Consider the following 13,686-nt stretch of genomic DNA (forward strand, 5'->3'; position numbering starts at 1 on the left):
AAAAGAAAATGAATCTCAAGGTAGTATATGGTGACACTTACATACATTGATAAAAAATTTGCTTCAAAATTCAAAGGATGTGCATGTTACCATATGCTCGCCTGAGATTCATTTTCTTGCAGTCATTCACAGTAGAAAAGAGAAACACAATACTTTGACTTTGCCAGAGGGAGTGATAGGAGCAGAAATGATTACAACATTTAAAAGATAGGTAAATGGATAGGAAAGAACTGGAGGGATGTAGGTCAAATGCAGGGAAATGAGACTAGCTCAGGAGGTTAGCAGGGATGTGTTGATCCAAAGAGCCTGTTTTCATGGTCTATAACTCTGTGACTCTGTGCATCAAAAGCTAACTGTTAAACTTTGTCCTTTCACAACTAGATTGTGTTGAGCCTCACAGGCTGGCAATTAGCATTAGGATGGTGTACAGGAAGCTGGATTCTGTATCTAAATCTGTCCTGGAGGGTTTTATTTCTCAGGATTGAAAGCTTTTGCACGAAATTCCAGTACCGATTATAATGAAGATAAGAAATTTGAGCCGAGTCTTTATTACTTTCTCTACCTCACTGAATACTGACTCTCATTGTAATTCTTCCCTCTCACCTTTACAACAGCCCCAGGAGATCCATATCCAATCCTCCCGATGTTGCATTCCTTCTACTTCTACTCACCTGCTGCCTTCCTCTGCAATCCTCCTACCCCCTAATCTTCCTTCTGCCAATTTGCCCGTTGATCCTCCCCGATATACCTCTCCCCCTTCAGCGGTGAAATGCCTGCACACCGGAACCCTTCTCTGATGACCGACATCTTCCTGCCAATTCTGGAAGTGTGACAAAGTCACCTCAAGGCTCTCGCAGACACCTTCAAATTACTGAGGGGGAGACAAAAGGCTGCAGATGGAGAAATTTGGAGCAAAAATCAGTCTGCTGGAGGAACTCAGTGGGTTGAGCAGCATCGCTGGGGACAGGGTGAATTGACAGTGTTTCGGGCAGAAACCCTGCATCAGGACCTGATACTGGTTTTATCCCAAAATGTCCACAGGTCCTCCAGTAGATTGTCTGTTGCTCCATGTTAGTGAGATTCCCTCCAAATACCCCTCCTTAATCCAGCATCTTTCGTGACTTGCCTGAGAAAGAGAAAAGAAATGGGGAGCTGGGCTTGCATCTCAAGCCACTGTAAACTCCAACTCGCACCCCATCTTGACCGACCCCTAAGGCCAGCACCACGCTGAAGGCCATTTCCACCTTGGGTCACATGTCCACTCTGAACTCCTCCTCCCCGAGTCCAACAACGACCCTCAAATCGCACCTCATTCTGACACATACCTTGACCCCTAAATTCTGACCCATGCACTCCCAACGTTCACCCCAAAAATCACTGAACGAAACCGACTTCTGACCATCGCTGGTTAACACTCGATGCAGTCACTTCGAGCTTGGCTCTCGTCCCAGATTCCCGCACATTCTTGCTCAGCCTTATCCCAGCCTCAACCTCGCGACCTCTCGACCCCTGGCCCAGTCTCTCTGCTCACTGCCTTTTGTTCCAAACCTCCGTTGGTGCCGGAGCAGCCAGAACCCTGCAAGGGCTCTTTATGCAGAGCAGGTGAAGCAAAAACTGCCTGGTTCAATATTCGTTCCCTCGTTAGCCGCCTTCACAACATCAGCTCATTAAAAGCATATGCGGTCTGAAGCTCTCACAGGCAACCCCCACGTCAATGAGCTTCCTGACAAACACCCTCCCTCAATCCAACATTTCCTGCCAGTTCCCTTCTGAGTCTAACCACCGGATCAATCAACCTCTTGTCCCCCACCCCCACCCCCACCATCCAACTTTGCCCCGTGAGATCATCTCACCCAAGCACTCCTGCAGCCTTTGAACCTGTTCGCAAACCCTCATCCCTCCGAAGCAATCAATATGGTCCCCATTGCCCTTTGACATCTCAGCAGTGGCTCACCACCACCACCTTCCCGAGCTCTGAAGTGCAGGAGGAACAGTAACAGCCCGGGTCAACATCGGAATGGGGCAGCCTGGTGGCGTAGTGGTTAGCACACAAGGCTTACAATTCCTGCTGGTGTTGTGTGCTTCCTCCGAGCGCTCCGTTTTCCTCCCACAGTCCAAAGACGTACTGGCTGGTAGGTTAATTGGTCATTGTAAATTGTCCTGTGATTGGGCTAGGGTTAAATGGGGAGGGGGGGGCAGAACTGCTGAGCAGTGTGGCTCAAAGGGCCGGAAAGGCAAACTAAATGAAGAGATGAAGAAGCTACCTGGTCACCAAGCCCCACTGAAGCAGGACTGAGAGATAGTGGGGTAGTTACAGAGCAACTTGACAACCTCACTGTCTCTCAGCCGATCCGGCAATGCATGTTCCACTTCAGTCCGATGGGTCAACGTGCAGCTTGCACAAAGTAAACAATCTGAAGGTGATAAATCCCAGAAGTGATTCTCATCAGACACACGAGGGGTTAACTGAGAGCCTGCTGGAAACCTTCCAGATGCAGAGCAGCTCGACACGTGAGAACCGCAAGGATCGAGTTACCGAGCTTGCCCCACTCTCAGAACTTGGCTGCTCCTTCGGCACATCCAGATAAGGCACGTCAGCCAATAGGTCCTCCCCCCCACCCCCTCAGCCTCGGGGCCCCATTTAATGCAGCACGCACAAAATGCTGGAGAAACTCAGCAGGTCGGGTGGCATCTATGGAAAGGAATGAACGGTCAACGTTTCGGCCGAGACCCTTCAAGACTGGAGAGGAAGGGGGAAGAAGCCTTGTTCAATAACTGCTCAACATTTCCAACAACTCGAGTTCACCTTCTGCTCCAGCTTCGGTTCAAATGCCGGATCTGCTGGTCTGTGCTCTCTGGGGTGGCTGGAGACAGTAGCAGGGCCGGGGCCTGGTGGTGGTGATAGGGCAGCCCTATGAAACTAAGCCCCAGCACCCGTGGGTTGTTTCCATGGAGGTGGGACGTTCCATTGGCAGAGCCAGGGTACCTGGCCTTGGGGCCCCAGGTTAGGAAGTACAATGAATCAGCCCAAATCACCAGCTGGGACCGTGCACACTTTCCTGCACAGGTGACCACATGCTTATGTGTACAAATCCACCCCTCCACTCTTTTAAATTAAATTCATAAGGTCTGGTCAGATTGATCAGATCAGGGTTCATTTGCACATTCATAGCCGTCCTCGAGACCAGTGCTGGTGGTGTGTCCAAGTGTCTGTTTACTTCAATGGGCCTGTAACTGCAAATTCCTGAAATCAGAGTTACGGTCCATCAATTATTGTGCGGGCACAGGTTAGGACTGGGAGGCCAATCCTTCTTGGTCAGTTCACTGCCCTCTTCAACTGGGAGAAGTAGATGGATAAGTGAGCAGCTGCTAGATTGTTCTGCCTGTGGCTGGGAGGAAATTTATATGCAACCACACTGTAGTCATGCAGGAAGGAAGATCTTCTGATCCAGGGTGATTATGCACAATCCAAGGTGCCTAGTTTAACTACAGAATTCAATTTCTGAGGACAGGGGTTCAAGACAATGAGCTGCCATTTGAATCAAAATGGGCAAAACAGCAGATTGCTAGTCTGGTGTGAACTTTGGAGCAGAAAATTTGCCAACACTCACCAGACAAGAACATGTTTGGCAGCCATCCGGCGATGTGACTATCTGCCCATGATCCAGGATGGCTCCATCCAACTCACAGCCTGGCAGAGACAACAAGAAATCCAATGACATCAGCTCGGCAAAGATCACATAGCAGAACCAATATTTGCTCCTCAGTGACTTAGAACTAGTTGCCAATATCAGCATATTCAGTTTTACTGGAGAACACTGACAGTAGAATCATACCATTTCTCAAAGATACCAGCAGGATAAATAGTCAGGTGGTGATGCGATGGCAACAATTTTAAGCCTTTAAACGTTGTAGAAGGAAGAGCAGTTTGACAAGTTTGAAGAAGAATATCTTAGTTTGAGGCTTGGCAGGAGAACAAACTGTAAATGGGACTGGCGGGGTGTCAGGTGTGGGACTGGGGAGGGGAAGAGCGCGGGACTGGGGGGGAGAGCGTAGGACGGGGGGAGAGCGCAGGACGGGGGAGGAAGAGCGCGGGACCGGGGGGGAAGAGCGGGACTGCGGGGGGAAGAGTGCGGGACTGGGGTGGGTGAGAGCGCGGGTCAGGGGGGTGGGTGAGAGCGCGGGTCAGGGGGGTGGGTGAGAGCGCGGGTCAGGGGGGTGGGTGCGAGCGTGGGTCGGGGGGTGGGTGCGAGTGCGGGTCAGGGGGGTGTGTGTGAGCGCGGGACTGGGGGAGAGGTTGGTATGGGGCGTAGAGTGCGGGACTGGGGGGACAATTAAAAACTAAAGGAGGTGTGGATGGTGGAGTTGAAGATGGAGACCAGAGACTGGGGGAAAGATTTGGGAAGAAGATTAGCAGCTGGGAGAGAGTGCTGGAGAGGAATCAGAGATCAGGAAAAGTGCTGTTTATGGATTAGAAACTGAGCAAAGGTGAATGAAAAGGGTTAAAGACTGGAATAGAGTGTGGGATGAGGACCAAGTGTGAAGGAAAGTGTGTTTTAGGGATCGGAAATAGGTTCAGTTACCAGGGCAAGGTTTCTAGTGTACAGCAGTGTACACGTATCTGAAATATTATTGAACAGCTTTCAGTATTTAGTTGAATCAGTGAACATTTCTGGTACAATTGTATCAGAGTGTGGAAACATTAATGTTGGGCTTGCCGTCGTGGATTTTTCTGCGTTACAGTTAACTGAGGCCTCACCGGCTGGATGCCTGGTTTCCTCTCACCTGGACAGCTGGGGCAACACTGGTCAGATTCCTGGACCGGGTGAGAGCACAACAGCTGCTGGCACTGCACGGGACCACATCTCACCAAGCTGTTCTATGACAAACAAACAACATATATATATATATTTTTTAAAAAAAGCTCTCATAATAAGATCATTAGCTTGAAATAAACAAGGAATTCAAGGGTCACACAACCAGACCCTAAATGTGCCTCAAAGAATGCAGGAGAACATGGCTCTTTCAGTGAGCCACAAACACGCATGTGACCCTATCATACAAACTTTAACAATGGGGCACTTACCACACATGAACAGTTCATGCAGGGATTGGTAATCGATGAGAAAACTTCCCCGTTTACATACTGCTTCCCTTCGTATTCACAACCTGAACGAAAGGCAATGGGGTTAGACACAGATGTCCCAGACGAAACGTCCCACCCTTGCTCCACCTCCACAGGACTAATTCAAGAACACAGAGGGAACTTTAATCGGGACCTAATTCATGCTGCTATCTGTCAGAAAGTGTTTTGAGAGATTGTTGAAGTTAAATAATTGCGTCTTTCTGTCGCCCAGTAGTTTTCAATGAGTGGTTCCCTGTCACTACACAAATTAACCAACTAGATTGCAACTGCATCCGTGAATCATGATAAATGACAGGGAGCATAGTCGAGACTGAATCTGAAACCATTCAACAATTCATTTAGCTTTAAGTCACCTCAAAGTCTTCAGGTTACTACTGACCTGGAATAATTCAGAAAATGTGTAGCTCAGGTGGTTGACGGCTGGATCTCTGGTTTACTTGCAAACGTTTCATCACCATATGAGGAGATGGCTTCAGTGTGCTGTTAACTGTGGTGTACCTCTGAATGCTTGGCTTTTATATCCTTATCAATCAGTTGACTGGTTAACTTTATGGAAACTCAACTGTGAGTTTATTTATGAGCCAAGGCGGACAGAATTCCAGACCACAACGTGCAAAGTTTGCCACACAACCAATCAGCAATGAGATTTCCCCCCACTTCACAAATGAGTTTCCATAATGAGGACCAATCAGCTAATTGTTAAGTATATAAAGGCCAAGCATTCAGAGGACACACCACAATGAACAGCACACCGATGATGTCTCCTTGTATGGTGATGAAATGTTTGCAAGTAAATTACCAAGATCGGAGAACAACTCGAGCCAGCCATGGAAGGCAATGCCTGGGAGCGGGGCTGGTACATGTTGTACACTACCATTTAGCTCATCTTCCAGGTCCTTTGAACTGCACTTGTCATCGGGCTGGCAGATAGATGAGGAAATTAATTCTCAGGGACAGAATCTTCCAGGTAGTGTAACAACTGAGTTTGAAGTTGGGAGAACGATACACAGGGGGAGCCCCAGGTCCATGCTGCATGTTTTAAGCAGTGTCTCGGTAACATCAGCCAGGACAGCGTTGGGAACTCTCTGAGGTCCTGTGGCCCGTTTCATTGAGCTGCAAACTCAAAGATTTGACTTTCCATCCCAGCACGGGACTTACATCGGGACTGAGTTTTTGTGAAGTTGTTTTAGGTACGAGAGCCATTCAGAATGTGTTTGAATAACCTGGCAAAGCTGGGCAGTAAACCTGTGGCCTCATCCTGGAGCTGTGCTCCCTGACAGCGGTGAAGTGAAACGCATCTTCTGTTTTGTTGCACACAGGTAGCCAGTTATGTTGCTGTTAAATGGTTTCTCAGGAGCTACGTGGCCCTGTGGTGGACTGTGGGATTGTGCACTCCAGGCTTCAGACCCCAATGTCTCCGATAAAGGAGTCAAAACATTAACACTCAGATATACAGACCAGTAATTCAATGGCAGTAATTTCCCTCTACTGCAATCCAATATTCACTTCACAGGCAAAGGATTTTAAAGCATTTTGCTTTTCTGTTTGCAAAATCTTAGAGCCTGTGAATGCCAAAGCAGAGAAAACCATGGCTGTAGTAACTTCTACCTCTGGACATTTTACATCCGTAATCACTATTGTATCATGGTTTAAGATGGCACCACTGAAGCACAGCGACGACTTGCTGGCAGCTAAAACAACTATGAATTACTTTATTACACACACTTTATCTCAAAAACGATCACTGTGATCAATAGTTTGTAACTTCCCTTTCGGAGTCAAGCTTTTAAACCGCCTGTCCGACCTGGCATTTTTGTGGTGCGAGCTGAAATCTCGAAGGTGCCGGACGGTTGCGGTACGGTTTGTATGGGCTGCATCGAGGCGGCAAGTTCTGGGCCCGAGAGTGGGGGGTGAGCCAATGTTTGGCTGCTGGAGGGGACTTGGAGGCGACTTGAAGCGGCAGAACCGAAGAGAGGCAGAGCCAAGGCTGTGCGCCCAGGCCCGAGAGCGAGAAACAGGCTGAGGTTGGACCAATTTAAGTGCCGGGCTGAATTGGAATGTCGGGTATGGGCCGAATCAAGGCAGCCAGTCCCAGGATTGAGAGCCAGGAACAACCCGCTGTTTGTCTGATTTAAGTGCCGAACCAGATTGAAAGAGTCAGGGTGTCAGGGCCAGGGGCAAGGGACGGGCCTGTGTTCAGCTTACTGCTCACAAGGATACTTGTCTCTGCTGAACTAAGGCAACTAACTCATTCCTAGGTCAGCTGTGACTGGCTTTCTTTTGCACTCTCTTTTGTGAACTTCAGTTCTGCACGTTATTTACTTTTTTTTTTGCAGGATTAGTTTCTTTTCTACACATAGGGTGTTTGATAGTCTTCTTCTCTTAATGGGTTCCATTGGGTTTCTTTGTTCTGTGCCTGAATGTAAGGAGATGAAATTCAAAGTTGTATATAGTGTATATACTTTGATAATAATGTACTTTGAACTTTGAAGGATGCGGCAGTGTCAAAATAACAACATTGAAACTAATTTACATCCTTTCTTACACTGTGGAAGACATTTCAAGGTAAAATCAAACGTTTTGTTCCATCACCAAGCTCATCCATCACTTCACTGCCATTATTTCCATTTGATGGGGCCTTCCATCTTTGATTAAATGGTATAACCCTGGGGACAATGCCCATTGCAGCAACCCAATCAGCATTAGAAATAAGAATAATGAGTTCGAGTTCATTCCCTAATCTGACCCTGAGTTCAATCTGACCCCAGGATGTGGATGACTGGGGAGATGCTCCCCATCTACCTTCACCACAGAAAAACTTTACAGGTGTGTGTGTGTGTGTGTGTGTGTGTGTGTGTGTGCATGAGGGTGTGTGTGGTCATGTTTAAACTGCATTTATTTCCAGCATGAGAGAAAACCAATAACAGCTTTTTTTCCATATATACTGTAAATATCTTCCTTTCACTCTGCTTGCTATGCAGCAGCAAGATACATTGTGCATACAGAGCAGAAACAAAATCTGAAGGCTACCCAGAGTTGCCTGTGCCTATTTCCCAGTTCAAGTGCAACCAATGTTAATTATGTGAACCTCCAAGAGGACCACAACCTTTCCATGGTTTGGAGGCTTGCGTTCCTCAATGACCTGGTGATTCCGTTGGCTGGAGTCAGGGCTTTATGCTTTGGCTCTTGGTAGGGCCACCCATGCCAAACAGGTCAAAGGGTAGAGGGGAGACTAAGAGTGGTCCTCCAGTCCTCCAGGTTCAGGGATTCAGCTCACGGCTAACAACCCTGACTGGTCAAACAAAATTGTTACGGATACAGCAATGAAGAATCCTTCCACATCTGAATGCCATGGTATTCTTACACAAGTTTGACGGTATTCCTGAGTCTCCACCGAGGACTTGTAGTGAAAACTAAGAAGAAGTTACCGACACAATAAAGGAAGCCCTGAGCACTATCAGAGTTGGAGGACTTTCATTGCTGCCCTAAATGCCAGTGGCATAATAGTCAGTGTGTAAAGTAAGCAATTATGTAAAGTTTCTATGAGCAATGTATCCACGATAAAGACCACATGGATACAGCAGATACAGAACTTCTGTAATTGCTGAAAATCCATTGTAATATCTTGAATTCTACCACTGGCATTAAATTAGATGATTGAGGCGAGGAGGATGCCTGGCAACTTTACCGTTACTTCCGCAGACTGAGCGAGTTGCAACTACCAAGTCTCGCCTTTTCCTATTGGATTGATAACATCTTTCCTTAACGAAAGAAAATCTGCAGATACTGGAAATCCAAGCAACACACACAGAATGCTGGAGGGACTCAGCAGGCCAGGCAGCAGCTATGGTTAAAGAGTGCAGTCGATGTTTTGGGCCGGGTCCCTTCATCAGGACTGGAAACGAGGATGAGGAGTCAGAGTGGGGGGAGGGGAGGAAGAACCTCAAGGTGATAGGTGGAACTGGGGCTGGGGGGAAGTAAAGCGGGGGGAAGTTGATTGGTGAATGAGATACAGGGCTGGAAAAGGGGGAATCTGATAGGAGAGGACAGGAAGCCATGGAAGAAAGGGGGAAGGAGCACCAGAGGGAGGTGATGGGCAGGTAAGGGGATAAGATGAGAGAGGGAAAAGGGAAGGGGGAATGATGGAGGGAGGCATTACTGGAAATTCCAGAAATCGATGTTCATGCCGTCAGGTTGGAGGCTACCCAGGCGGAATATCAGGTGGTCTCCTCCAACCTGAGTGTGGCCTCATCACAACAGTAGAGGAGGCCCTGGACAGGCATGTTGGAATGGGAATGGGAAGTAGGATTAAAACGGGCGACCACTGGGAAATCCCACTTTTCCTGGTGGACGAAGCATAGGTGCTTAGTGAAGCGGTCTCCCAATCTGCATCGGGTCTCACAGGTACACAGGAGGCCACAGCGGGAGCACCGGATACAGTAGATGACCCCAGCAGGCTCACAGGTGAAGCGTTGCCTCACTTGGAGCCATGAATCGTAGTGAGGGAGGAGGTGTAGGGGCAGGGTTAGCACTTATTCCATTTGCAAGGATAAGTGCCAGGAGGGAGATCAGTGGGGAGGGACAAATGGAGAAAGGAGTTGCATAGGGAGTGATCCCTGCAGAAGGCAGAAAGTGGGGGTGGGGGAGGGAAAGATGTGGTTAGTGGTGGGATCTTGCTGGAGATGGTGGAAGTGACAGATTACAGAATTATGTGCTGGATGTGGAAGTTGGTGGGGTGGTAGGCAAGGGCAAGAGGAACCCTATCCCTGGTGGGGTGTTGGGAGGATGAGTGAGGGCAGATATGCGTGAAATAGAAAAGATGTGTTTGAGGGCAGCATTGATAATGGAGGAAGGGAAGCCCCTTTCTTTGAAGAACGAGGACATATCCTTCATTCAGGAATAAAAAACCTCATCCTGAGAGCAGATGCAGCAGAGATAAATGAATTGAGAGAAGGGGATAGCTTCTTACAAGTAACAGGGTGTGAAGAGTATAGGCCAGGTAGCTGTGAGAGTCCGTGGGTTTATAATAGATATCAGTTTAATGTCTATTATAAACTCATGGACTCTCACAGCTCTGATGTCTGTTAAGACTGAACCAGGGGGGATAAAACTGAGTTGACGTATGCAAATACAAGTTCAGTGGGGGCAGGAACAAGCAGATATAATGGGTCTACCTGGACAGGCAGGTGTGTGAATCTAGGGTAGGGGGTAGAAACGGGAGGTGCGGGATGCGGGAAGTATGAACATCTTTTTTTGTTGTTTCTGTGCCGAATTCCGAACTCTTGGCTCTGTATCCCCAACATGCTGTTCCCAACACCATCCTCCGGCAAGGCCAACAACACTGATGAACACTTTCCAGTTACACTGCCCTATAAACCTTTTATCTGAAGCAGTAGCTCTGTTTCTTTTTCTGCAGATGCTGCCTGACAAATGATTGTTTCCAGCATTCTATTTTTAGTTTGTGTGACCAATACGATTGCAATCCATGTTGCTGGAGTCTTCCCAAACGCATTGAAATCAATGTCACTGAAGGGTTTCCAACAGTGTTGGGAATGGGCTTGCTGCAGGTTTTCGGCAGGAAAAGCAGCATCTTTACTGGAGAGCTTCCAACTGTGTAGGGAGAATCATCACAGGAGAGAATCCAACTGTGTTGTAAGCAGTGTGCTGGAGTGTTTCCAACAGCATTGGGAATAGTGGGGAAACATCTTACACACACCCAATCACTATCGCATGTCTGAGTTTTACAAGCTCCACCAAGTTCCTCTTTCTTTTCTGTGACTTTCCAGCAATATAGCTCCCAAGTAACTGAGCAGCCCAAGTTCTTGTAGGGAGATACTACCCATGACCAGAATTACATTTCCTTCCTGAAGGCTCTGATCAAGTTGGAGTCATAGAGTTGGACAGAAAGGAAAAGGTCATGCTGACCATTTGTACATGCTGACCATCATGGTGACTTATTCTAATCACATTTGTCTGAAGTAATTCCATATGATTTGATCTGTCCAGACGCCTCTTAAATATTGTAACTCTACTTGCTTCCACCAGCTCCTCAGGCAACCCATTGCAGATACCAACAATCCTCTGGGTGAATGACTTACTCCTCAGGTTTCCTTTACACCTCCTCCCCTCTTACCTTAAAACTATGCCTTCTAAGTTTTAGGCTCCACTTCCACGGGACACAGACCCTATCTGATCCTCTCATGGCCTCATGTACCTCCATCGTATCACCTCTAGGTCTTCCTCACTGCAGGGAAAGCAGAACCTGCCTATCCAGTTCTATCTTTGTAACTCAAGACCTCCAGTCCAGTCAACATCCTGTAAAATTTTTTCTGCACTCTCTGTAGATAATTACATCTTCCTTGTAGTGTGGTAGTCGACGTATTGTACAAGTGTAACGTGACGTCCCATTTCGTATACCCGTCGTCTTGCCTGATGAAATTAAGTGTGCCTTGTGCTTTCTTCACCACCCTGTCTACCAGTGGCAGCACTTTCACTCACTTGCACCTCAGTGTCTCTCCCCAGATCCTTGCCTTTCAAGCACACAGCATGTCCTTCCCGGGCTTAACTTCCCAACTGCCCAAAATGTGTGACTTCACACTTGCCTAATTTAAACTCCAGACAGCTTCTGGCATTTCATTATGTAAATAAAATTCTCAAGCTACCCGGACACAAGTAAGACCATTAGACATAGGAGCAGAATTAGGTCATTTGGCCAGTTGAATATCCTCCACCATTTGATCACAGCTGATTCATTTCCCTCTCAATCCCATTCTCCTGCCTTTTCCTGTAACCTTTCATGCCAAGACTTGTCAAGAACCTATCAACCTCTGCCTTAAATAAACCCAATGGCCTGGCCTCAGTCACATGTGACAAAGAACTCCAAGGATTCACCATCCTCTGGCTAAAGACATTTCTCCTCATCTCCATTCTAAATAGATGTCCTTCTATTCTGAGGCTGTGCCCTCTTGTCCTAGACTCCCCCACTATAGGAAACATCCTCTCCATATCCACTTTATCCAGACCTTTCAACATTCAATAGGTTTCTATGAGATTTCCCCTCATTCTTCAAAATTCCAGTGACTATGGGCCCAGAGCCATCAAACATTCCTTATAAGATAAGTCTTTCATTCCCAGAATCATTTCTGTGAACTTCTTTTGGACCCTCTCCAATGTCAGCACATCCTTTCTTCCATAAGGAGCTCACAACTGCTCATAGATATTCCAAGTGAGGCCTCACCCATGCCTTATAAAGTCTCAGCATTTCATCCTTGCTTTTATATTTTAGTCCTCTGGAAATTAATGCTAACATTGCACTTGTCTTCCTCAACACTGACTCAACCTGCAAGTTAACCATTTTCCAATCTGTTTAAGTCCTTCTGCAACCTCCTTGGGGTTCCTCCACGCTACCTGCCCTTCCACGTATCTTTGAATCATTCGCAAACTTGACCACAGAGCCATGACTTCCGTCATCCAAATACTTGGCATAAAACATAAAAATAAGCATTCCCAACACCAATCCCTGCAGAGCACCACTAGTCACCGGCATCCATCCAGAAAAGGCTCCGTTTATTTTCACACTTTGCCACTGCCAGTCAGACAATGCTCAATCCATTCAAGTATCTTTCTGTAAGGCAATGGGTTCTTATCTTGTTAAGCAGCCTCAAGTACGGCACCTTGTCAAAGGCGTTCTGAAAATCCAAGTACACAACATCCACCAATTTTCCTTCGTCTATCCTGCTTCTTATTTCCTCGAAGAATTTGAACAGGTGTCAGGCAAAATTTTCCTTTAAGGCATCCTTGCTGACTTGGGTCCATTTTATCATGTGCCTCGAAGTACCCTGAAACCTCATCCTTACCAAATGACTCCAGCATCTTCCCAACCACTGAGGTCAGGCTAACAGGCCTATAATTTCCTTTCTTCTGACTCCCTCCCTTCTTGAAGAGTGGAGTGACATCTGCAATTTTCCAGACCTCGGGAACCATTCCGGAATCCAGTGATTCTTAAAAGAGCATTACTAATGCCTCCACAATCTCTTCTGCCACCTTTTTCAGAATTCTGTGGTGTACACCATTTGGTCCAGGTGACCTGTCTATTTCAGCTTCCCAAGCACCTTCTCCCTAGTAATAGCAACTGTACTCACTTCTGCTGCCAACTCTCTCGAACTTCTGTCATAATGCTAGTGTCTTTCACAGTGAAGTCTGATGCAAAATAATTATTCAGCTTGTCCGCCATTTCCTTGTCCCCATAACTACCCCTCCAGTGTCATTTCCAGTGGTCTGATATCTACTTTTGTCTCTCTTTTACCCTTTATATACCTGAAAATGCTTTTAGTATCTTCTTTGATATTATTGGCTAGCTTACCTTCATCTTTTGTCTCTAAGGCTTTTTAGCTGCCTTCCATTGGTTTTTAAAAGCTTCCCAATCTTCTAACTTCCCATTAATTTTTGCTCTATTGTATGCTCTCTCTTTTGCTTTTATGTTGGCTTTGACTTCCCTTGTCAGCCACAGTTGCATCATCCTGCCCTTAGAATACTACTTC

At 47.0% G+C, this 13,686-nt stretch overlaps 1 protein-coding gene across 1 annotated transcript in view; it reads right to left on the reverse strand.

Moving 5' to 3' along the window:
- kcp (kielin cysteine rich BMP regulator) overlaps nucleotides 1–13,686 on the reverse strand; it is a 128,187-nt gene that overhangs the window by 65,720 nt on the left and 48,781 nt on the right. The window contains exons 15-17 of the mRNA XM_063072925.1: nucleotides 5,087–5,169; nucleotides 4,786–4,879; nucleotides 3,612–3,691 (exon numbers count right to left, since the gene is read on the reverse strand). Coding sequence (XP_062928995.1) covers nucleotides 3,612–3,691; nucleotides 4,786–4,879; nucleotides 5,087–5,169 — 257 coding nt within the window. The remainder of the gene's footprint in view (nucleotides 1–3,611; nucleotides 3,692–4,785; nucleotides 4,880–5,086; nucleotides 5,170–13,686) is intronic.

Source organism: Mobula hypostoma, chromosome 20, assembly GCF_963921235.1.
Source record: "Mobula hypostoma chromosome 20, sMobHyp1.1, whole genome shotgun sequence".
In the NCBI taxonomy this organism is placed as follows: domain Eukaryota; kingdom Metazoa; phylum Chordata; class Chondrichthyes; order Myliobatiformes; family Myliobatidae; genus Mobula; species Mobula hypostoma.